At 41.0% G+C, this 22403-nt stretch overlaps 2 protein-coding genes and 1 long non-coding RNA gene across 3 annotated transcripts in view; 1 reads left to right on the top strand and 2 right to left on the bottom strand.

The window, feature by feature from the left end:
* The window catches only part of LOC102378620 (acyl-coenzyme A synthetase ACSM3, mitochondrial-like), a 25192-nt gene extending 19364 nt beyond the window's left edge, over positions 1 to 5828 (bottom strand). Inside the window, exons 1-5 of the mRNA XM_006026094.2 lie at positions 5675 to 5828; positions 4000 to 4264; positions 2762 to 2975; positions 1395 to 1602; positions 608 to 751 (exon numbers count right to left, since the gene is read on the bottom strand). Coding sequence (XP_006026156.1) covers positions 608 to 751; positions 1395 to 1602; positions 2762 to 2975; positions 4000 to 4194 — 761 coding nt within the window. The 5' untranslated portion in view covers positions 4195 to 4264; positions 5675 to 5828. The remainder of the gene's footprint in view (positions 1 to 607; positions 752 to 1394; positions 1603 to 2761; positions 2976 to 3999; positions 4265 to 5674) is intronic.
* A 2473-nt stretch (positions 5829 to 8301) lies between these two features.
* Positions 8302 to 11185, top strand: LOC112550680. The gene is made up of 3 exons (XR_003094637.1): positions 8302 to 8473; positions 10004 to 10108; positions 10549 to 11185. It is a non-coding gene; the product is annotated as an uncharacterized LOC112550680 (long non-coding RNA).
* A 151-nt stretch (positions 11186 to 11336) lies between these two features.
* Positions 11337 to 22403, bottom strand: part of LOC102387447 (acyl-coenzyme A synthetase ACSM4, mitochondrial-like) — a 23246-nt gene continuing 12179 nt past the window's right edge. Inside the window, 11 exon segments of the mRNA XM_025206987.1 lie at positions 11337 to 12969; positions 14513 to 14632; positions 15592 to 15691; positions 16179 to 16306; positions 17584 to 17685; positions 17784 to 17864; positions 18363 to 18486; positions 19955 to 20034; positions 20568 to 20724; positions 21405 to 21548; positions 22382 to 22403. The exon segment at positions 22382 to 22403 is cut by the window's right edge and continues 31 nt beyond it. Of these exon segments, the coding sequence (XP_025062772.1) occupies positions 12883 to 12969; positions 14513 to 14632; positions 15592 to 15691; positions 16179 to 16306; positions 17584 to 17685; positions 17784 to 17864; positions 18363 to 18486; positions 19955 to 20034; positions 20568 to 20724; positions 21405 to 21548; positions 22382 to 22403 (1145 nt within the window). The 3' untranslated portion in view covers positions 11337 to 12882.

Genomic DNA, 22403 nt, shown 5'->3' with positions numbered 1-22403 from the left:
CTGGACTCACCATTCCTGCCAGTGGTGGGGGGGGAGATCCCTGTGGCCCCCTGCTGCCCCATGCCACTTGAGGGGCTCTATACAAGTCCCCTGAAGCCCCAAGGCCACTGCAGGAGCTGGTGAGTCCCAGGGCTTTTCTTATTTTGTTTTTTTTTCTTAAAGGGCCAGAGCTGGGGTGGGCGGGGCAGCCATGAGGGAATGTGAGGGCCCCAGAGCTGCAGCTTCCATGTGGCCTCCAGCTGGCCTAGGCATTAGGAGAGATTAATGTTGACTTGATGTTACACAGCTTGATTTGGTAATCTCGAAATATTTTTTTTTCAATTGAATTGTCAAAATGAAACATGTAGATATTTCCAAACTGAAATTTTGCAAAACTCCATTCCACAAGAACTTTATTTATCTTAACTTTCCAGTCTATTTCAAGATAAAGACAAACATGACGATACTAGACTTTCACATGGGAAAGAAATGCTATTGTTTTATCAGCTCTACAAATAACCCATCTCTGATATGAATTTTTAAATAAATGGTAATTTATTCAGTGCCTTGCACACATTCATTTTGTGGCTAGGGCTTACAAGAGCAAAAAAGACTTAGAAGTAATTACCTTCCAACTGTTGTCAGTCCAATACCAAAACTGCTGTAGGAATGTTCTACCATTTTGGGGTAGCCAGTAGTTCCACTAGTAAAGTAGATAATCATAGGTTCATGATGCTTTGTTTTAACAGGGGCATGATCCCCAGGAGCAGCTCTTCAAAATAAAGAAGACAAGATGTTCATTCGAGAGTGGCTAAAGTTGTTCAAGAAAGGAAGCATCAATCCTTCACTCTCTGGTGCAGGCATTCCTTCTTTGTCTCTTCCCAAATTAAGCTGCCTACTGTCTTACTCTTACAGGCTAGTGGCAACTAAGATTTCCGGCCTTGGAAACACACAAACCTCCCTTTATGATAGGTGGGTCTGCAACATGGCTGACTGAAATTAATGGAAAACACCAGTTGGTTTGAGTAGGCCCTGGATGTGTATCTAAATGGAGAATTCGGGTCATTGTCTTACTTTCAGGTGAATTGTGCTGGGTTGGAACCATCACTGTTCCTTCCTCACTTTCTGCGTATTTAAAGCTGCACCATTTTTAAACACTTCTCTCCCAACCTCATGAATGTTTTATACTTGTATTTAATTGCATCCAGAGCAGCTGAATTGTCGGGAAAGAGCTGGTTCCAAAGAACATCTGCATTCCGTGAGGCAAGCGGAGTCTGAAAGTGCTTGCTGCACAAGATCTTTGCCATTCGCTCTCGATTATATCAGGATTTTCCATATTATGTATAACTAAGGAGGGGGAGGTCCAGCTGATATATAACATCTGAATTTGCATTTGGATTATTGGCATTGCTCACCTGAATAGGTCATTGAAGTTCAGCCACCCGTCCCTATTGCCTTCAGAGACTAATACCTTGGTTTTCAGAAATTGGCACTTGGACACAACTGAGTCCACTGCAGGTGCCAACATATCATTGGTAATGATGCATTTTGCCTCAGAAGACTGAAGCCTATAGAAGATGTCATTAGCTCTTAGCTGGATTGTTGCTGGAATAAATACAATTCCTGGAGGTGCAACAAATGAAAGTTTACAATTAGCTGGACATTTAAAAATGTGGCCCAGGTTCTATCTAGTGGAAGTCCAGTGACTTCAACAAGGTGATGCCAATTGACATTAGCTGGAATTGGCCTTTCAGACTCCCACCCTTCTCTGCTATTGCATATCTCAGTCTTTAAGAATCAACCCATATGCCACAGCCTCTTCAAGTCTATTACTAGGGAACCTTCTCCCCTTAATTAAAGGAACGTTAAATCAGTCTAACATGAAGCATCATTCTGAAACATAAATCCCAACACACACCTTCACCCTAGACTCTTCCCTTTTTACCTTTGCAAAAAAATCTCCTGATAGGCACACTGGTTTGTTGTTGCCACTACTAAGGTGACCCTTCCTGTATGACAACCCCTCCCATGGCCCCATGCAACTTGTATGTCATTTAACTGGTCTGTGCCTCAACTGCCTCCTATGTGGGATGGACTTCACCTGTTTCTGCTCACCTGGACCAAACCTGGTAATAAGACAGTGATGCCATTTTGGAGGTACCCCCATCACTGTTCTTGAGACCTCTCTATCTGGTGGGCTTGAAAATGCAAGGGGTGAGGGGTAGGGTCTCCTTGAGAATAGCCAGAGATAAGGTGTAGATGTACCCAGATAGGATTCAGATGATCTAGGTCCAATTCAGATCTCTGCTATCCTCCTATGTGATCTTGGGCAGGTATAGATTCTCAAAGGCATTTAGAGGGTGGTTTATCAATGGCCTCAGGAGTTGCAGTATGTAACTCAAAGATGCACTGGCACCAAGTGACATTCACAGCCCAACGTTGGGTGCAGAGGTTCCCTGAACAAGGCATGGGGAGGATTATGTATCTAAGGATGGGATTGACCAAAGCCAGCACAATGAGCAGGGAACTAAGCTAGCCAATAAGAAAGGCTCGGGGGGAAGTGTCAAGTTCTGTCTGTGTCTAGGAGGTGTCTTAGCACAGCGTGTAAAGCTAAATATGTGCATAAGTCTTTGAAGTCTCAAGGTAATAGACTGCAATCTCCTCACACTACCACATATTGTGCAGAGTTTAATTTCATGAGGCCATAAACTTGTCTGGATCCCTGATGTTATTCCTGCAATATAAATAATGAAGTCAGCTCTTTATTACTAAATATACTGACCGGTTCTTATACAGCCCACAGTTATCAACCACCATTCTGGTATCCGGGGCAAAATCACTATAAGTCGATCTCCCCTTTTCAGACCACATGCAGCAGAGAGTACATTGGCTGTTTTCCTGGACAGGAGTCCCAGCTCCTCGAAGCTCCATTTTACCTCATCTCCTTTCCCACCTACCCACCATAGGGCTGGGTTGGAGGAAGATCTTCTGCCATCCTGGTGAACACAGGACATGAAGTAAAGCTCTAAATACTGCATCAAGTAACAGCAATACAAATACACATGTGCTTAACTTAAAACCCAGGAGCAGTCTCATTAATACACTGTGCCAGGTTGTGCATAGTGATGCCTTGTTGCCCTAGGAAATGCGCAGCTTCATGCCAGCTTGTATGGCAGGGTTCTGTCTCTGTATCATTTTGCCACAGATCACAATCCTGCCTATGGGGAAAGATCAGTGGAACACATAAGTACCGTAACTGCTTTCTTTAAACATAGCCTAGAACATATGATAAAGATAATGGGTTGGAGGATTATAATTTTACTACAATAGTGCTTGGAGCTTCAGTACTTGGCACAGCTATGGAATGAGCCTAAACTTCTCTTATTACTAAACACAAATTGATCAACATGTAAAACATTGTTTCAGATGCTGAAAATTTAATGAAGAATATAATTATTCTTTGAACCACTGACCAGTATGACCGATATGAATAGATGAAGATGTAGAGAGGGCCCAATCATGAGCTACCTATGATAAGACCATTGAAGTCTGTATAATTAGGTTCAGTAAGAGTACAAATAAGTTCTAACCACAAATTCCATACTGTTATCCCCACTTTTATCTAAAAATGGCTCTCATTCATTCATTCATTCAATCATTCATTCAACTCTTTGCAATTAAACATTTTCAAACCTGTGTATGAAGAGCTATACACAAACACACATATATATATGCAGAAGTTTATACATACACACATAGCTATTTAGAAATATGTGGTTGTGTATATATCTGTAGCTATGTACATAAACTTATACACACATCATTGGTTGGCACCTTATGGCAGCAAATGCTCTTAATGTCTTGATTACTCACTGAAATTCTTGAAACTACAAATCAGTAATTATGGAAGTATCAACCCTTAGGGAAGATGATCATATTTTTAGCTCAGTATCTCTGAAATGATATACACAGGAGACAAAAAGGAAAGCATCTCAGAACAGAGGAGACAAAGTGGCTTACCTTTTCTAGTTGGGTCCATTTGTCTAGAACATCATGTGCAAAGTTAAAGTACTCTGGCACTTTGTAGACATCGAGGAGTTCAGGATCTGAGACATCTAGTGGGGCACATCTTCTACAGTGTTTGCTGAAGAGTCTGCAGGATGCCTTGGGCATCCAAACAAACTTAAAATTTGGGAATTTAAGTAAAAGCCTCATGGCACAAAAAGATGTCTTTGCATTAGGTGAGATAGACAATTCAATAGATATTCTTTGTAAGGCCTTTCACCTGCAATGACATTAGTTAAACATTACGCTAAATGTTTGGGAGATAAAGAAATATGAATAGACCTAGGTATAAAAAGCAGGTATAAAATCTATGTTCACATCCTGATCTTTGCTTTACTTGAGCTCATAATAAAACTAGGAGCAGAACTGGCTTCAGCATCTATGCTACTTAGCACCAGGGATCCTAGTTTTCTCTGATTTAAAACAAATCCCCAATTTTTGTTTTTAAAAAAGTAGCCCAAAATCCACATTTTTCCATGATTAAAATGAAACACCACCAATATGGTGGTGTTTCATTTTAATCATGGAAAAATGTGGATTGCAGGTTACTTTTTTTAAACTGAAAATTGGGGATTTTTTTAAATCAGAGAAAACCTGGATCCCTGCTTATCACACAACCAAATCTGACCCTGGAAAACAGCCTGGCCAAGCAGGCTGGATGAGCCAGTGGAGAACCCCTTATCACTGTTCCATATTCAGGGGTTGGTTTTGCTCTGTGATATCTGTGCCTTTCCTATGTGAATACAATGATGGATGCATTTGTATAAGGAAGGGTGATTCAAAGGGCCACCAATGAAGCTGCTCTGGAGCATCAGTGCTCAGAGAGATCTTACAGAACAGGGCGCCACGGTGCAGAGAAGTGAGTATCCCAGAACCTTTCCCTGTAGACTAGAACTGTACCAAGTTCCTTCTTCTCCAGGCAGTTTCTTAACAACCAGACAGGCAGGGGCAAGATTTGTCCAAAAAATGTACAAATTGTTATGGAAAACAAGCACATGAAACAAACCATCTTGCTTACTCAGGGAATTTAGTTTTAAAAAGCATGCCATTGTATACAACATGATGCCTGGATGCTCGACTTTCCTCTGCAGTCAGAACTGGCTGTGAGAGAAGGAGCTTAGATACTGAGCTCAGTTCTGCTCCTAGTTTTTGTATGGACTCTAATGAGACAGGATCAGGACATAAACCTGGATTTTATATTTGGTTTAAACCCCTCTCCTTGCCTTATATTCAAACAGTCCCTTATCTGAAGGTTATTCTCTCTCTTTTTCCAGGAGTACAGGGAATCAATCAAAGAACTTGTGTCCTGCTGCTGCCAAAAGAAATTCAACCCCAGTCTAAGTCTGGAACCAGAGTTTACATGTGAGTTCTACACTGGACAAACCAGCTTCTTTTCCAAACTGTAGCTTCTCTAAATGACCCTTGCAATAATGAATCCCACCTCTTACAGATTATTTTTTATAGATTTCCCATTCGGTAAAATGGAATTGCCATTTGAAAAAAAAAATGCATTGAAATGATTTAGGCTCCAGTGAGGTATTAGTACAATAACCTGTTTTAATGTCTCACAGTTACCCTTAGTAATTTTAAAAGTCTTATAAAGAAATAGAAACAGAAACAGTTAACTCACCTAATGGCTCCTCCAGTTTTGGTCTGACTTTATTCTAAGTGGAATTGGCAAGTCGCTCGTCACATTCCCCTGGCTGGATCCTAACTCACCGTGGAGAAGGGAAAGTCATTAAAAGAGCCTCTTGCAGACTTACAGGACCAAATACAAACTTAAACGATAAGAATGAAGGATTTCAGTACGTACAAGTAAATATTAACTTCCAAGCTGATAGGTACATCCATTTTACATGCCAGAATACAGTTTGTTATAACTACTGTTTTAAATAGGTAAGCCAACACTTTCAGCAGTGGCTCTAAAGGAGATGATAATTTTTTTCCATATATTTTGTGCTTCCCAACTTATGTGGGTGCCAAACCCTGAGAATTACCCTTGGTAATACTGGTAGCATGTTTAGGATTAAGCGTGGACTTTTGAGGTTTGGTCTGATGGTAGGGATTCTATGAGCCAAACCTAAAGTGGCTTTGGCTTCATTGACCTCAAGTGGGTTGTACTATCGCTGCACGTTATTCTGTATGATTGCCTATTTCTATTTCTAAATGGTTTTCACTCAGTACAAAAGCTAAGCCTTAATCCCATGGATTCCATATCACAAACATTACATCAAAGATGGTTTTTGTGCACATTAATACTTCTCTATAAATGTACAAAACAATTGCTTAAAAACATCTCTGCTTGATTTTGTCACTGGGAATAATCTTCTTTGCCTGTCCTTGAAGGGGGAAACCTGAGCTGCAGTGCTTTTAGCCCACTATCAAAGAAGAGGGTGTTGAATCTCACCAGCAGTAGCAGAAATAGGGAGGGCAGCAGGGCAGCAGCCCTGGGTGCTGAATGAGAGGGGGTACCGGTAGCATTCTGCAGCATTTCCCCTACTGCATGACACAGCCTGATAGCATCTCTGTCCAGGGCAATGATATTGCTAGTTCCACCTCTGCTCATCAATAAACCCAGTATCCTTTTTTCACTCAGTTGGGAGCAGTACAAGTTTCAACCATTTGTGCTGACAAGGTTATTTGGGTGAATCTGATATCTTTTATTAGACCAACTTAAATAGTTGGACAAAAAAAATTTAAGCAAGCTTTCGGGTTTAAAAACCCTTTGTCAGGCTGAGGAAGTTTCAGCAGTTGGTGTGTGCTCTTCCCAGATGGAATGAAAAGTAAAGAAGCCAGGGGCTGGTCTGCATATAAGATAGGTAGTCAGTGAAGATGTAAATTGAGTCATCAGTGGGTGAGAGAATTTTTTTTTCCAACTATTTAAGTTGGTTTAATAAAAGATATCAGATTCACCCGAAGAACCTTGTCTGCCTATGTCCTTACACCAACATGGCTACAACCTACACCCCTGAATCATTTGTGCTGTCCCTTATCCCAGCGATGCATGAAGTTCTCCAGGTGAAGAAGGAAATTCAGCCACCTTCCACATCTGAGAAAGAAGCCAAAGAGAGTGGTTATTGTGTGGATATCTTTAAGAGTGTTATCTCTAAGTTGTTACATTGGCCTGGGTATTGCAGGAGGGAACAGCAGAACTGTAGGCAGGGTACTGCTCCCAAATAATCAAGCTTTATCATTCTATAAACTTAACTCCTTAATCTTTTGAGAACAACAGAATCATTTCAAGACACAATTTCAGGTTAATATATTTTTAAAAAACGTTCATTTTTAAAATCCTGTTTTGGTAGAGGACTCTAAATATATATTTTTCCTAACCAGAAGTATAATTAACTATGGTATTAGGGATTATGTAATAATACAGTCAAATGCCTTATAAAAGACAACCACACATATTATGAATCTATCCTATCCCAAACCAAAAAGTCTCCAAGAAGTTTGGTTTCTCCCCAAAGTGTTCAGGGCATCTATTCTAACCTGATTTGTATATAATACAGAGAAAATGGGATAATTACTGTCTGAACCTATGTTTTAAAGCCTCGGAGAGTTGCCTTTCTCCCCTCAACTGTCTGTGCATGATATGCTGATAGGATTCACATCTCAGAGACGTATGGAAAAAAACAGTGCAATCTTTCTACGAAGGTTAGTGCATCCCTGCAATAGTCATGAGGAATGTTCTTTTGTTTTTAGAAACAATCCCATTCACACTCAGTGGTTTTGGTTCAGACTATTGATTCACAGTAAATAATATTTAAAGAAAAACTACACGTGAAACAAGTATTTTCATTTATTACCTTATTCTATTTAAACTTGTGCCAAATTTGGGGCTGCTTGATCCCAGCTGACTTCCCACCTATGGCAGGGGGGCTGGACCCAATGATCTCATGAGGTCCTTTCCAGCCCCTAATGTCTATGAAACCTATGAAATTAAAGGCCAGACGGGAGGAAAGTGGATACAGGTCCGTACTGTATGAGAATATTTTATTTTTTTCAGAAGGAAAAATTCACTCTCATTCTCATGATTCTGAAAGAAAGTTGAGTTGCCTTTGGTGGATGGATAACCCTTGATTCTACCTGCTTGTAGGTGTTATTGTATATTACTGACGTGATCCCAAAGGGAACTGATGGGACTCAGCAGTGAGACTTTGACCTAAGGTTCTTTTTTAACTCCTGAATTAACGACCCATATAGCCTTGAATGTTTGGGACAAGAGTTGTTTTAAACATTAACACTAGACAAAAGGTGCAGTGCAATGCAGTTCACAGAAGGGCAAGTGACCAGGAAGGAGGCGCCTGTGCTCTAATGAGGAACAAATTAGACATGTTACTTGACTTTGTACCTTCAGCCCAGTCATCTGAAAAACTGGGTGAGAGAGCAAGAGCAAAATGGAAAACCAGATGCTGCCTCCTCTGTGGTAAGTTGGACAAGCAGTAAGGGCTGAGGAATTTCTCTCAAGCTTGGAGAAAAAAAAATGGTTTATATTAACAATCTAGATTCGAGTTAGAGAACCAAATGAATGTAGTTGTGTTTGTGCAGTCTCCCTTCCGTCACTGGAAGTTTTCAAGTATGTGTTGGAAAAACATTCATCTAGGATAGTTTGGACAGGGACACGCTTGCTGTGAGCAGGGCGTAGGGCTGGATGACCTCCTGAAGGCCTGTCCTATTTCAATGAGTCTGTGAATCCTGATCCCAAGGAAACAATGCCTCCAATGGAGTAAAATACCACATTAAAGTTTTTGCTTACTTAGACCTGGATTTTAGTTCTTAATTTTAGGCAACAAAACTGGAAAAAAGAAGGCTATACAGCAGCTGAACTGAAGAAGCAGGAATAAAACCACAAGAGTTCTGAATGTCACTTCTTCAGTTATTTGACAGCACTCTTTTGTAGAAGCATGGCTAAGTGCATGATGTCGAAAATGGCTTAAAAAGATAAGTGATTGCATTTGGTATCCAAAATGTTCTATCATTAAGAGGAGCCATTTCTGATTTTACATTATTCCAGTTCTCTCTGGTGCCAATACTGAATGATTAGATAATTGGAGAAACGCGAAAGTGGAGGGATAAGTAAATGATAGAATAAAATATTAGGCAGGAACCAGCTTAGTTCAGGAACTGAAGTTTCACCTTCCCAGCTCTGGAAGGAGTTAGGAGGACATAAGTTATGTATGAAAATGATCTTTACGTTTTGAATATATGCCCTGATTAAGCAAACTGTAATCTTCAGGAGCACTTTGACATGAGGTAGAGGAGAATGTATCCTGCCATCCTGCAATTAATACATTATCCCTCTGGGAATAAGGTTGTTCTAAAAATTATCTGTCAGAAGACAAGGTGGTCTGTTAGAGGATCCATGAACAAGTGGTACCTTGGGTTTTAATTGGAGATGCGTGAACCCTTCAGGTTTTGGTGCATGGAAGGAGCCTCTGTGGGTTTGCTTGGAAGCATTTACTATGGACAGCAGCTTTCACAGGAACCAGTCACCCTCATCCTAGTGCTGAGAACTTATCCAGCTCAAACCCTTGATGCAATTTCATAGGTATATAGATGCATTAATACAGGTTTCCCTCACTTGATGTGGGTTCTGTATGTGCAAATTTGCTCTTACACGATGACACTTTTTATACCAAAAATTCATTATATGCAAAGTAAATTTACTCTTATGCTATTGGTGTGGTGGAAGCTTGCAGTCAGCTGCTTTGTGCGGTGATTGTGGGAGTATCACGCACCAAAATATAGTCTCCTGTGTGGATCTGTGCTCCTCACTCTTTGTCTGCAACACGTGTTTCTGTAGTTGCCATCCCCATTATGGCGTCTAAGTGTCCTGCTAGCTCAGGGGCAGGCAATTATTTTGGGCAGAGGGCTGCTTACTGAGTTTCGGCAGCCATCAAGGGCCACATGACAGGCAGCCCAGGACAGATTAATATTAATTTTCTAAATTTTTTAGGGGCCCCGCAGGCTGGATAGAATGGCGTGGCAGGCTGCATCTGGCCCCCGGGCCGCGTTTTGCCCACCCCCATGCTAGCTTATGTCTTACCCTTCTCTTCTATTGGTAAGTATCAAAATCATCTTGTAAAAGTGGTAGAAATGGGTCTGGGGGTCAGTACAATTGAGGTCTTGGAACGTATCCCTATTTGCTACATTTGCAAATTTGAGTTATGTGCTGTTTTCCAGGAACACATGTACAGCATAAAGCAAGGGAAACCTGTATATTCATAGCATCAGAGGGGTGTTGAGTTTTAGTCTTAACTCCTGGATATTACAACAGGCCATTACATTCTAGCTACTTGCCCCTGCATTGGCCCTAGAAGCTCATGTTTGAATAAACCATAATTTATGTTTAGCCAAAACATATCTTTTAGAAAGGCCCCCAAACTGGGGTTGAAAGCATGAAATGTTGGGGAACGAACCAGTTCCTTTGCTAGTGTGTGATGTCAGTTAATCGCCCTCTTTATTAAAATATTGTGCCTATATTCTCATTTGAATTTGTAGAGCTTCAGCTTCCAGATTTCGTCTTTGTCAAAGCAGCTTAGTAGCTGATACTACCTTGCTGTGAAGGCATTGATACACTGCAATCAAGTAACTTTTTAATTTCCTTGATGATAAACTAAGCGCACTGAGCATGTTATGTCTCTTATTGAAAAATAGTGAGAGGTCTCAAATAATTTATGTAGTTGCAGCTTATTATGGCTGCTTCAGTGGGCAAGGGACAGCTCTGAGTATGCAGGCACAAAGGGTGGGCTTTTCAGAGACCCTAGGAATTGAAAAAGCAGTGGCCATTTCTGACTGTTGTAGCAGTTAGCTAATAAGGGGGAGTCATCAACTATCAGTGCAGGTGACACCAGCCAGGAAGGTTGTATAAAACAAGAGTACAGAGATTTACAAGATGCTGAACAAGGTGGAGGAAATGAGAGAAGGTGGAATCATTCAAAAAGGAGACTTCGGAGTGGTAGGAAGAGAAAGGGAAGCAAGAATCCAGGAAGGAGTGATTGGTTATGTTGAGCGTGGCAGACAGATCAAGGAGAATAAGAGCCCTTAAATGTGACCAAAGGGACATGACTTAACCTCAGAAACTGGATTAAGAAACTGGATTTCCAGCTGGGTACAAAAAGGAGTTTGAAGCATTGGGCACAGGAAATGCATCCAGTGATCTAGGGGCCAAAAAGGTGGCCATTTTAGAGGAATAATATGTTTGACAGAAAATCCTTCAGATCCAGATAACTGAACAGCATCTGAGACATTGAAATACGTTTGAAAATCAAGACACTGCCATAAAGAGGTAGAAAGTAAACACTTTATTAAACTTTTTTCATTCTTTTCAGTACAAAACTTTATTTAATTTGCGTAGAAAAGTGTTTAGTCTCAGCAAATATTTATTTCTCATTGGTTGAAATAGTCATGTTCCAAATCTCTTTTCATAATCACAATCAAAGTGACACTCCTGGGTGAGAGAGACACACCTGCAGAAGCTTTTCTTTCAGCTCCAGAGAAGCTAGTGTCCCTCCACAATGTCTTGCTATTTAACAAGCAGATGAGGACAGCTGATTGCTAGAGACATTGTGTGAATTAATGAAAGTCATGTGCCAGGAAATTAAACTTCTTGAGTGGTCTGAATAAAATAGCTGATGATAGAGTTAAGGACTGGTACAACATGCTTGGGACTTGGCATATAGCACATGCTACTGTAATATCCTGCACACTAAAACCCCTTTATGTTTACTGGCCTGTGGCCAGTAATTAATTGGAGCTGGAGCCACAGTCACTCAGGTGCAAGAAGGAGTTTGTAAGACTCCCCCAGGAAAGTGTGTGTGGGTGGGGAGCATGGTGTGGGAGGGACAGATGGAAGGGGGCAGACACAGGCATGGGGGGGAGGCAAAGCATAGGGATTAAGGAGGGGGGTCTGATTGTCTCTAAAAGAAACTCTGATTGTGCAGTAGCCCATGACTACTGTACAGTAGTGTCACATGGCAGAAAGCACGATGTGATGCTACTGTGTAGTAGTCTTGGGCTACTGTGCAGTCAGCGTCATGAAACGATGTTACTGCACAGTCGTTTAGTACTTGTTCATACAAGTACTAAATGACTGCACAGTAATGACTATGCAGTAGTGTCTCATGGTACAAGAAGGAGTTTGTAAGGGTCTCCCAGGTAGTGTGTGTGGGCGGGAAGCATGGTGTGAGAGGGACAGATGGAAGGGGGCAGACACAGGCATGGGGTGGAGGCAAAGCGTAGGGTTTAAGGAGGGGGTTTAAGGAGGACATGGCCTCTGTGTTGGGTAATTGTTGGAACAGCTGGATCAGGTGGCTTGACTCAGCAGCTACGTAAACATTAAGGATGATGATGTATTGGTGCCAACAGAGTAAGACCATTCCAGTTTCAGGGAATGGGAGTAGGATGACACAAGAGCTCCACTGTAATGTCAGTTTATAACTTGGATAAGATAAAATATGTTGTCTTCTAAAGTACATCTCCTTTTCTGCAACCTGCAAGCAGGCAGCAAATATTAACAATGATTTCTCTATCAGTCTCTACTGTCCAGAATCAAAATAGGCAAAGCCAAATCCTGGATTTGAACCAGGTACACTGTGGGAAGGCTGGCTCTAGAACAGAACTTTGTAGCTGTTCCCTCTCCTTATAGGGCTTCAGAGTAATAAAACCACAGAACGGGATACCCTTAAGTAACCAGGCCTGAACCTTGCATGTTGGGTTCTGTAATCTTCAATGCTCATAACATCAGAAAAACTTATTAAAAAAACAGAAATTGTAACAGAGAGGCTTGCTGGTGTCAATTGAATGAGAGAGGGTGCATTACACTCCACACCAACATTACATCTGTCTCCACTCATTATTTCTTAATTCATTCCTCTTGATTTTCCCAGTGATTGTCTTTGGCAGCTGTTTGACAAATTCCATCTAATAAAAAACACCAAACAAGTTAGTATGCCCTCCCCTATTTGAATTTTTGCAAACAGTAGCTCTGCCACATGTGGAAGAAGTAGAGGACACTTTGCCTAAAAACTCCCAAGATCAGGCACTAATTAAAGGAGTGCTAATACCTTTTACTCAAAGTCTTGTGGAAAACTTGAGGTGGGTTGTCTTTAACTTGTGGAGTTGTCTTTAACTGGTTTACTACAATCAGGCAAACATCCTCTGATGCTCGAGTGAATAAAAGATAAAATCTAAGTACAAGATTTGGGTTTAAGATACAAGAGGGCACATCTACACATACAGATAATCTGGGAGCAGTTTACCTTCAAGTAAACTACTCAAGAGTAAACTCTCCCAGGCACGTATCACACTCAGGGACGCAGGAGCAGATTTGTTGCTCCTAGCAGCAGACTGCTCCCATTCCCTGCAGCCCTGCAACTGGGCCCTGCAGCAGCCAGGGGCAGCTCTAGGCTCCCTTGAGTGCTAGCCGAGGGGCCAGGAGACAGCTCTCTTCTGGTGGGGGCTGGGACATTGCTCCCTGCTCCTGGGAGCTGCCTGCTGCTGGTGTGGGCTCCTCCACTGGAGCCTGGGCAGGGACAATGTCCCCCTGCCCACGCAGCAGGGAGCTCCCAGCCCCTGCTCTGTGATCATGGGTTTGGGGCTTATCCTTATCTCTCAGTGCCAGCTCCATGGTTGTAGGGCCAGTGCTAGGAAATCCTTATCTTAAATCCTTAAATCCTTATCTCCTAGCCCAACCCCACAGTTATTTCCCAGCGTCAGCTCTGCAGTCACAGGACCAGCACTGGGAGATCCTTCTCTCTCAGCTCAAGTCCCATGGTTGTTGGGCCTGGGCTGGGAGATCTTTATCCTTACCCCTTTACCCTTATAAGGATCTCCCAGCCCGGGTCCTGTGACTGTGGAGCAAGGGCTGGGAGCTCCCTGCTGCTGGGCCAACACTCGCCTTTGCTACTGGAGCAATCTCCCGCCCGTGGCTGCACAGTTGACCGGGAGCACATTTGTTCCTGGTCAGGTGTCTCCACGTGTGCTACTGCACAGTTACTAATCACGAGTAAATTTGCTACTTGCATTTGCAGATAGCAAATTTACTCATGATTAGAGCCAATTACTGCGCAGTAAACATCTGCACATGTAGATGCGGATGCTTACTGCACAGTAATTAGCTCTACTTCGCAGTGAAGTGTTTCGTATAGATGCACCCAGCGAGGATCTAGCAAGAATGTTTCACTGGACCAAAAAATATTTTTAAAGGTACAAATATACATTGGTGCAAAGTTTTATTAAAACCAAAAAAACAAACAAAAAAACAAACCCCAAACAAGAAGACTCTAAAGTAAATGAGATTTAGGAAAAAGTTTCCCTCAATTAGTGGCCTCTCTATATTTTTATCTCCCTCTCTTTGATGAGGGAAGAACTCTTTGGACTGCTAAGGAATTTTCAGGGAAATTTCAGCAGGCTTTCAGTAGGAGAGGGGGCCCTGGTATGTAAGCTATTACTTAGGACTACTTGCCTTTCTGGGATATTTGTATGGAGCAGTTACTTTCTTGACATGCTCCTGCAACTCAAAGGTTAAGTGTTCCAAGTCACATGATGTAAATGCTGGTGACAAGACCACAAAAGCTTTCACTACCTACAAGGTTAAAAAAAAAGAAAAAAAAGAAAAGTAGAACAAAACTGAGATCATCAATTAGGGATTTGTTACATTTATGTTCCCAATCAGCAGTGTCACGATGGGCACATTTACATGTTCCTTAATAAAGTACTAACTAAACGTGCAGTAACTACAGTTACTGTGCAGTAGCGCTGGTGCATGATTTTTTTTGTGATGGTTACTGTACTGTAGCCTAATAACACTGTGCAGTAGCTTATTAGCATGGTTTTTGACCGGCATGCTACTGTGTAGTATTATTAGGCTACTGCACAGTAAATGCCTTGCGTAGATGCACCTTGCCAGGACATGCATTGACAGTGGCATGGAGAAACTCAGAGATTTCTGAAATGGAGTTCTAGCTTGTGCCCACCTTTTCTACTGGTGGGTAAGGTGGTGGGAGGAGCAAGGCATGTCTCCTCTGCCTTTCACTGCAGTGAAGGATTCAGAAGGGTACCGCTACTGTTAGGGTGTTTGCAAGGTGTCCTTTGGCTTGGGCTACACCCAGTTTCTGTAGTGGTATAACTGTGCATTATTATTGTACCAGTATTACCCCCTTCTGCAGGCACAGCTGCATTGCCATTGACACCTGTTTAGCTCCTTCTCTATACAAGAACAGCTTTGGCAGTATAAGCACATTCTGCTCTTAACACTGTGCCCACATGAAAGGGGTTGTACCACTTCAACTGCACTAATCTAGCAAGAGCAGTACAATTTGTGCATATGAATGAGGACTTAAGAGCATGAAAGTCTGTTGAGGAGATGCCAGATGTTGCCCTTTGGGAGAGGGTCTGGGAAAGGATTAAAAATAAGATTAAAGGGATGTCCTCAGTAAAGGAACACTCTCTTTGATGCAATATTCATATGATAGCTGCAGTTTTTTACAATCAATTGCAGTTGCTATAGATGTGGATTTCTCCTGCTGTTATGAACCTCATTACCTCTCCTCTAAGGGGATCTGGGCTGCTGACAACAGCTGATTCTGCCACTGCTGGGTGCTCTATTAGTGCACTTTCAACTTCGAATGGTCCAATCCGATACCTAGGAGAGGAAAATTAAGTGTTTAATGTTATATGCTTGGACACTAACCTGGCTCCTCTGGATATAAGAGCCATGTTATGCTATATGCTGTACAGTCTCAAAACATCTTGTTTCAGTATGTTTAAAACAAAAAGTCTCATATTTTCTATTTGAAATGACTTTTTGGTTAGGATTTTAGGCTACTTTTATTGGAAGAGAGAGTTCCCAGGTGGAGGAGCCCAAAACCTAAATAGAGAGGAGAAAGAACAGGGAGGGAACAATGATGTGCCCCAGCAAGTGAGTAGAAGAGTTGAGACTAGAACTCGGATTCCCTGTCCAAGGGTCTATCCAGAGAGCCCTCCTGTCAGAATGAAATGATTACATTAATCTGAAGAGAGCTGTTTCTTAAATAAACCTCCATCCCTTAAGAAACTCATCATGATTTCTTCCATTATAGTTTGATAGAATTAGAAAGGAAACTTGCACACCCAGGAAAAAAAAAACCAACCCTGAAGAAATGATGACATCATCCTTTCTTCCAATAAACCAAAAATATCCATCTTTATCCATAGTTCCTCTGTCCCCGGTGATGTAAAAACTCCCACGTTCTGTTGCAGCAGTTTTCTCTGGGTTGTCCTGATAACATTTCACAAATCGCAGTTAAAAATCTCAATGGTATTTTTACTGTAGATATTGTGATTGTGCATGCAGTATTAAAATGGTTGAAATGTTTTTGCCGTTTCAATGAAAATTACTTTTCAGTGGCTGTGTCTGCATGAGACTCTGACTGCTCAGTAGCCTGTGACTATTGAGCAGTAGTGTCGCATGGTAGAAACCGTGACACAATGCTACTAGTAGTCTTGGGCTACTGCACAGTCAGCATCACAAAAATGCCACTCGTCTGCACTACTGCGCAGTAATGCGGTTATTTCGTAGTTATTTAGTACTTGTTTATACAGGCGACCCTCGCCATTCGTGGGGGATACGTTCTTATATCCCCTGTGAATGGCAAAACCCACGAATAAGGCACTGCATTTATGAATGCCATCTGCGTTCATAAACGCAGTGCCCCCAGCAGCTGGGGAAGGAGGGGGGGCATGGCTGCTCTGGCAGCGGTGGGAGCATGGCGGTGGTGGCAGGAGCGTGGCGGCAGCAGTGAGAGCCCAGTGGCAGCAAATGTGGAGCTCCCAGGGAGCTTCTTTAAGTGTATTTAAGATGCGGGTTCGGCATTTGTGAATATTTGAAACTGTGCATGCCGAACCTGCGAATAGTGAGGGTTTCCTGTACAAGTACTAAATGACTGTGTAGTAATGAGTGAGCAGTCAACATCTTGTATAGACATGGCCATTAAGAAATAGCCTTCAGTTTTATTTATTTTTTAATTAAAAGCTCAAATTTGAGACAAAACATGTTTTTTGACCCCAAAAGATTTGTTTTTTACTTTTCAAAGGGAATGCTGACGTGCAATTAACGCAAAGCAATAAACTCCTGCACATATAGGGCCCCAAAGGAAAAAAACAGTCAGTTATTCATACACCTTTATCTCAGACTTGTTGATCCTCTGGTTTGACCTGTAGATTTATATCAGAATGGAGATTTATTATGACTCAACTAATGCACACTACATCTGGTGTACATAATATTAGAAGGATCCTCAGTGCAGATTTGAGATCCCGGTTTTAAGATGTCCTGGACCAAAGACCTCCAAATCTTGGGATGATTGAAATCTGTATCTAGATTTTTTAACTTGATTTCAGTCTCTAATTTGTAGAGAGACCTTTCAGGTTCTTTTTACCTGGACAGACTGTTAGTACAGTACATGATGCAGAGCAAACACAAAAGCTGAGGAAATTGTGGCACCTTTGTGTCAGCTGTAGAATGATAAAGCTATGGGGAAAAAATGGATTCCTTACTATATATTTAGAGAAAAGACCAAGTGGCCTTGTGGGTTTGATTCTGATGGCAATTTCTCCTTCTTGTCCTGGAGGCATAATATGAGCATTTTCATCTATGATCTAGAATAAGAACATATATTTTAGTCCAGAAACAATATTAATGACAAGAATATCCTATAACTTAAACTGACAGAAGGCAGTAAATTATCTTAACAAACCTGAACATCGAAAAGGGGTGCTGCCTTTCCCATTGATCCAGCTTTAATCTTCATCCCTTTGGAAACCGAACAGATTACTCCCTGTTAAAAACAAACAAGCAAATAAACAAGCTCCTAAAGCCAAGTGCATTATGTAAAAACTAGCTTTGGATCAGGCCTTAAATGAATTTTCCAATTCAATTCCAGAGGCAAGCAAAACACCTGTTGATAAGGGAAGAATTTTACAATTGGGAAATGGGGAGCAAGACCTATATGTAAGGTCATATACAACATTTGTGATATAACCTATAAAAGAATCCAGGTATCCAGATTGCCAGTCCTGTGCTTTAACACAAGACAGATTTCCTTGCCTATCATTTTCTGTTAGGTGATATTTAAGGAAACATTAAAGCACAAAGAACTCAGCCTTTTTCACGGGCACTCCAAGAAGGCTGGCTGTTTTTAAATCATCAACTTATAGAGATTACTGCATTTTAAAAGATATATCATGAAAGAACAGATAACTTTTTTGACAAAGCATAGGAAAGCAATTAAAAACGTTAAAAGTAGTTAACCAACTATTAATTGGGTTAAACGTACTGTTTCTGTCTGTCCGTATATTTCATGGATATTCAGACCCGTCTTGCTTTTCCACTGTTCCATCACTTCTGGGTTGAGCGGCTCCCCTCCACTCAGACAGTGTGTCAGACTCATGAACTTGTAACTTAACAGGTATTTGAAAAACATGAGAGTCACTTAAAGGCCATGGAAGCAAAGGGGACAGGGATTAGCTTCCTGTGGTCACTGGTGATAAGCACAGCAATTACATATCTTGCAAGCATTAACATACAATGCTGGAGAGCTCTTTATGCTTCCTTGGAGTATAGAAATCAAAGGAAGAAATTTACATCATGTTGGCCCTAACAATGGAAGGGTGTATGCCTCTGCTAAGCTTTATGAACATCAGAAGTCTCAGTGAAATTAATGGGATTTAAGCATGCACCTAAAGTTAAAGAATGGCTTTGTGGAACACAGATTGGATTACACAAAAGTACACAGTTAAACATTTAACACTTTGCTGAATTGAGTTCATGGCCTGCAGAATCTCAGCAGCAGTCAAATATAGAGGAGACATAACTTTCACAAAAAGAAATGGACAGGTGATTGAACACCTTGATTTTGTACATTGATTTTTTTAGGAATAATTCTCCATTATTGAGTGATGTTACCCTAGTTTGTAGAGTTTCATTGTCTGCCAGTTTTTTCACTGGTGTATTGCTGATTATACTGTTGCAAATATGTTGTCTGTTCAGACCCTAAATTAGCTTTAGATTAAGCTGATATAATTTACAAGGCAATGGAGGAGAAAAAATGCTTGGTAGCACAAGTAGCAACTATTTAGAATGTGAGAAAGCAAAATAAAATTGGTGTGGGGTTGGTAAGTTGGGCTCCTGAGGCAAGCGTACACACACATTTAGTTACACTAACATTACCATTCCATGATAAAAGTACATTTCTAAGGTATGAGAAATGAAACCCATTGGTAATTGAGGGCACCTGTACACACCATGGGGTTTAATCCTCATTAAATTAAATAGGTTTATAAAATTTAAACTTGTTTATTTTGGAGCATCACATCAGTGTTTGCATACACTAGGTTTTCAACCAAATTAAGCTTTGGAACGTTGCACCAGTGTTTGCACACAGTTGGTTTTCAAATGAATTAAGCCTGGTGCTTGGCCGGCACCACAGGAGAGTGGGAAGGTCCAGCGCTGCCCCCTTGGCCCAGGGCCCCTCACCCGTTCCCTGCCACACAGCTGTGGGAGCACAGAGCCAGCAAATAGCACAAGTTTACTTATGGCCCTTACTAGTATTTCTAGCAGTATTAGCAGCATTGGGTTGCATTTTCAGGAGTTTTCAGAAGTTTGCCTATATCACCATTGAATCTGGATGTATATCTATGGACTCACATACACATTTTCTTTACTTTACTCCACCTTACACCCTCTTAGTCTTCATGTCTTCATGTTTTGTAATGAAGCTGTACAAATCCCACATTACTTATTACTGTCTTTTCATTAGTGGTGGCTTGAACAGCTAAAACTTAAGCATTTTGTGCCAAGTAGTAAGAGCTCTACTTACATTAATAACTCATTGGGTAAATATACCTGGTAAATCAATTAACAATGTACCTGGAAAGATCATGCTGCACCAGCATGCGGAACAAAGTTGGAGCACCAAAGAAAGTGGTAATGGGAAATCTGGAGATAGTCTAGTGGATTAAAACAACAAGACAAACCATGTGACCTTCAGAAAAAAATACATTGTGCACTGAGCTCAAAGAAAGTGCAAAGTGTAATTCTTCCTTCTCTTAGAAAAAGTCATCCTCTCTCTCCTTAGGTGAGCAGTGCTCTTCAAACCTCACATTGGCCAGTATGGAGAAAGTTCTCTCTCTTGTTCTAATTTACCTAAACTACTGATATTATCTCATGCAGCCTTTAAATCAACAGGGCCATATTTAGCCAGAGGGACACCAGTCAATATTGCTTTTGGAAAGCAATTTTGTATTCATGTAATGGCCAGCTGTGACGAGATAAATACTGACATCAGGACTGGTTCTTAGTACGTAGGGTAAAGGATTTCAGTTTAGGCACTAGAAAATGAATGTGAAAGTCCTACAGCATCTCAAACACAATGAATTGCATATACCTAACAGGATCTGAGTGTTTAATTAAGGACTGGATATGTGATCTATTTCATGCATGGGGAAACCATAACAAATCTACATGATGCATTTTCCCTTACATTTAGGATAGTTGTTGGTTCAATCTGTGGGAGACTGTGTGCAAAGACACATGATCCCAATGCCCATGGATCAAGAACAGACCCCAGTGTAGCCACTATCCAACCTGTATCTGCTGTGCACCATATTAGGTCTGATGGAGTTGTATCCAGCCAGTATCTGAGATGACAGAGAAAGAGCAATTATGATAAAATTGTATTTTATAGACAAAGGCAATAGAAAGCAATAATTTTAACTAAAGCATAGCCGTAGACACTGGGAAGTAATAAGGAGACTGCCTTGTAGTGAACTTGTTTAATTAATCATCTCAGGTTTAAAATACATTTACAGCCTGAGTTTCTTTGTAGAAATAACTAACATAGGATTAGGATGGCAGGTGAGAGGAGGAGATGGAGACTCTAAAAGTTTAAGGGAAAACTTTTTTTTGAGTTCTGTTATTTGTGGAGCATGGCAGGAGAGAAGAGAGGACTGAGGAGGAAGAAGCCACGGGTTCTATGGAAGAGGCTGAGGTCAGAGGTAACCCTGTGGAGCTCATTTTCCCTGGCTCAGTCCTAAGGACCTCTGCAGCCCCAAATAGCATGGCAAGTATAGGAACTGTGCTGCTAGAGTGCTCCCAGTTGCTGGCTGTCATCAGAGCCTCTCTAAAGAAAGGTTAGAAACTATTAATTAATTAAAGTTGTAGAGTGGGACCAAGACTGAAGCTGAACTTTGTTCATACCTAACACTTCTTACCTATTATGTATCTCAGTTCCATTGGTCATCCAGGCTCATGCTTTACACTTCACTTTCACCTCTTGTTTGGCCCCGTGTTATAAAGCCACCAGAGTTACCATCCGTACCTTTCACTGATAACAGGTCTGAAACCAAGACTGCCCTGGGTATGTTCGGTCATCTTTGGAGAACCTGTGGTTCCACTGGTGAAGAAGATCATCATTGGATCTTGCATCTTTGTCTTAACGCAGATGTGGTCAGCAGGTTGTGTCCTTCAAAATACAGAATATAATAGTGAATTAAGTGGTTACAGTTACAATCTACTGAGGTTCTAAAAATGTAAATGTGGATTACATGTTGCAAGTGCCCTCTTCCACATCCCAAATAAAGTTGGTTGGATAGAATTTCTTAATAAATGGGGAAATAATGATTTTTCTTTCAGATGGCTTGGCTCCTTGTGATTTAATTTCTCATCCAGAATGATATTCTCTACCGAAGGAGGAAGAACAAGAGGACATCATGGATGTTTCCCTTAGGAACCAAGAATGAATGAATGGATCAATGGATGGATGGATTTATTTCACCATTCAAAACTTAATCTAAATTGAAAGCAAACATTCACTGAGATATAAATAATAGGTCATCTTTTTAAAAAGATCTTTTGTGGATTTCTTGGGCTCATTTAGGAATATAAATACCAAGCTACTTTGAAAAACACGCTTGTTATAGTATATTTGATCAAATGAAAATTTGAAAGTGCAGATTTCAAGAAATTCTACCATACAATTTTCAATTTAGCTTCCAAAAGGAAGAGGTCTGGATACAGTTGGAGGAGTCAGCAATGGGCAATTACTCTATAGAAGCCTTTAACCAAATTCACCGAAAAATAACAAAGGGTTACACCCTGCTTTTATTGCATGTGCAAAACTCCCATTAAGTAAGGATAGGATGGGACCCACCTGAAAAGAGACCAGCATCATAAGTTGATTTGCAAACTTCCACCAAAAAGTTGCCAAACACTCTGTGTCTAATGGATATAAGGTACTTGGCAGAAGAAAGCTTCATTTCATGTCCTATTACCACACTAGAGCTAATGCAGACTCACTTGTACAATTCATTGAAGTTCA

Source organism: Alligator sinensis, unplaced genomic scaffold (genome assembly GCF_000455745.1).
Source record: "Alligator sinensis unplaced genomic scaffold, ASM45574v1 scaffold330_1, whole genome shotgun sequence".
Taxonomy (NCBI): domain Eukaryota; kingdom Metazoa; phylum Chordata; order Crocodylia; family Alligatoridae; genus Alligator; species Alligator sinensis.
The sequence above is the reverse complement of the archived record's forward strand: the minus strand, read 5'-3'. Positions and strand labels throughout refer to the sequence as shown.